General features: G+C 42.4%; 1 protein-coding gene across 2 annotated transcripts in view; it reads left to right on the forward strand.

The window, feature by feature from the left end:
* OAT (ornithine aminotransferase) overlaps positions 1-1,447 on the forward strand; it is a 22,646-nt gene extending 21,199 nt beyond the window's left edge. For both annotated transcript variants that reach the window (XM_017497872.2, XM_037727619.1), the window contains exon 11: positions 655-1,447. In XM_017497872.2, the coding sequence (XP_017353361.1) occupies positions 655-815 (161 nt within the window). In that variant the 3' untranslated portion in view covers positions 816-1,447. The remainder of the gene's footprint in view (positions 1-654) is intronic.
* The last annotated feature ends 1,232 nt before the right edge of the window (positions 1,448-2,679 follow it).

A 2,679-nucleotide genomic window follows, 5' to 3' on the forward strand; every position in this document is an offset into this window, starting at 1 on the left:
TTTTTTGAGACAGAGTTTCACTCTTATTGCCCAGGCTGGAGTGCAATGGTGTGATTTCGGCTGACCGCAACCTCCGCCTCCTGGGTTCAAGTGATTCTGCTGCCTGGATTCAAGTGAATAGCTGGGATTACAGGCACGGGCCACCACGCCTGGCTAATTTTGCATATTTAGTGGAGATGGGGTTTCTCCATGTTGTTCAGACTGGTTTCAAACTCCTGACCTCAGGTGATCCGCCCACCTCAGCCTCCCAGAGTGATGGGATTACAGGGTTGAGCCACTACATCCAGCCAGAATATTGCCCATTCCATGTTAGTTAATCATCTGGATCATACCCAAGTTCTTTTACGTTAGTTCCTCGTGTGATTATTAATACAGCAGCCTTAACACATTTTCTTTTGTTTTGGCTTGCTCTTTTTCATTTATGAAAAACCATGATATGTCTAATCATATCATTCAAACCTAGTTGTGTGCTTGCTGAAAAGTGAAGAGTAACTTCATTTGTAGGAATAATTAAACAAGCTTGCAGCTCCAAGCTTCCCTTTTTTGAGCAAGTTCTGGAATATTGTTTTGCCAGGCTGCACTTCGCCCATAGATGTGGCAAGGGACGTTTAAATGTTTATCTTTGAGCATGTATGTTTTACTGTTTTTCTTTAGATTGTGATGCTTGGAAGGTGTGTCTGCGACTTCGAGATAATGGACTTCTGGCCAAGCCGACCCATGGCGACATCATCAGGTTTGCGCCTCCGCTGGTGATCAAGGAGGATGAGATCCTAGAGTCCATTGAAATTATTAACAAGACCATCTTGTCTTTCTGAGGGTAGCCAGCTGTTTTCAGTGGTTGCTGGGAGCCAGCTGCAGACAGGTGGTCCTGTGAAAGCTTTGTTATCAATGCGGGCACATTTCACTCCCATGAGTCTTCAAAAACTTTTTTTTGAATATATGTTTTTTTCAGTTTATACGTAATAGAACAATGTTTATGAACCTGCCATTTGCTTTGTAATGTAACTAAGAGAATGTATTGACATCTGTATTCAGTGAAAGTGTGTTGATATGCGTGTGTACTTTCTAAGGGGAAACACATCTATATACAGACAGCCTTTAAATCAAGTCCTTCAGTGTAATTTATACATGTTTTTATAATTTCCTTGCTGGTATAAGTGTTTTGTATTTGAAAAAGTTATCTCTGGGATATTACATAAAAGGCCTCACCTTATAAAGTGAAATCATGGTTATAAAATCTTAGGAAGGATTAGTGGCTAGCATGTATAAATAGTGACATTAAGTAAACTTCATAATGGCCAGCACCAGGGTTGTATTCTATGGATGTCATTATTTTCAATTAAGAATTAGTGTTTAACATTCCTAAATTGTTTTGGTGCTTGGTTATCAAAAATGTTTATTTTAAACATTTCTTTGAATTTAAAATAAAGCTTATATTTCAGATGTCTGTTTTGTGATGAGTATTGACCTTAGAAGGAAGAAGCTGAGGCAAAATTAGTATAGAATGTTTAGGTGGGCCAAGGTTGAGGACTGCAGCTTGGGATGCACTTCCAGGTTGCCTTGGAGAGTGCTCCAGAGAACATTTTTTAAAGAGAAAAGGAGAGCTCAGCTGCTCCTATAACCTCTACTGACACAAGGGGAAGGGGTGTTACAAATATTGTTTGTCAGGCATTCTCATTGGTTTACAGAAGTAACCTTGGTTAGTGATGGGTTATATGCTGTTGAACTATAAGGTGTATGGCGTTTGATAGCTACTTGGCTTCAAGAGGTAATTATTTAGCTCAGGAGGGAGTGACCTGACTACGATTTCATTCTATAATGCCTCTCTGGGCCTGATTATTATTTTCTATTTTTTGAGCTGGAGTCTTTCTCTGTTGCCCAGGCTGGAGGGCAGTGGTGCGATCTCAGCTCACTGCAACCTCCGCCTCCTGGGCTCATGTGATTGTTCTATCTCAGCCTCCCGAATAGCTGGGATCACAGGCATACACCACCATGCTTGGCTAATTCTAGTATTTTTAGTAAAGACAGGATTTCATTAAGTTGACCAGGCTGTTCTTGAACTCCTGACCTCAAGTGATCCCTTCTGACTTGGCCTCCCAAAGTGCTGGGATTACAGGTGTGAGCCACTGCGCCTGGCCGGGGCCTGATAATTTAAAGGGGCTCATGTTCTTCAGATAAAAGGTTTCTTTATTCCCCGGGTCAGTATGCTGTTATTGCAGTATCATCAGTTACATTTTTAAGCTTTTTGAGACTCTCCCTTCTTTATTCCATGTGTTTTCTTTTTCTGTTTTTGAGATGGAGTTTCACTCTGTCGCCCAGGGTGGAATGGAGTGCAGTGGCTCAATCTCGGCTCACTGTAACCTCTGCCTCTCAGATTCAAGTGATTCTCCTGCCTCAGCCTCCTGAGTAGCTGGGACTTCAGGTGTGCCACCATGCTCAGCTGATTTTAGTAGAGACGGGGTTTTACCATGTTGGCCAGGATGGTCCGGATCTCTTGACCTCATGATCCGCCTGCCTTGGCCTTGGAGGCTGGGATTACGGGCGTGAGCCACTGCGCCCAGCCTCCATGTGTTTTCTAAGAGAAACATTTCAGCTCTGGTCTACAGAAAACAAGATAAAAAGAGGACGCCTAGATGTTAGGTCTCTTATACTTCCCTTTCAAAATAGTGTGTTTCCGGT

The sequence above is a fragment of the Cebus imitator genome, unplaced genomic scaffold (assembly GCF_001604975.1).
Source record: "Cebus imitator isolate Cc_AM_T3 unplaced genomic scaffold, Cebus_imitator-1.0 Scaffold235, whole genome shotgun sequence".
Lineage (NCBI taxonomy): Eukaryota > Metazoa > Chordata > Mammalia > Primates > Cebidae > Cebus > Cebus imitator.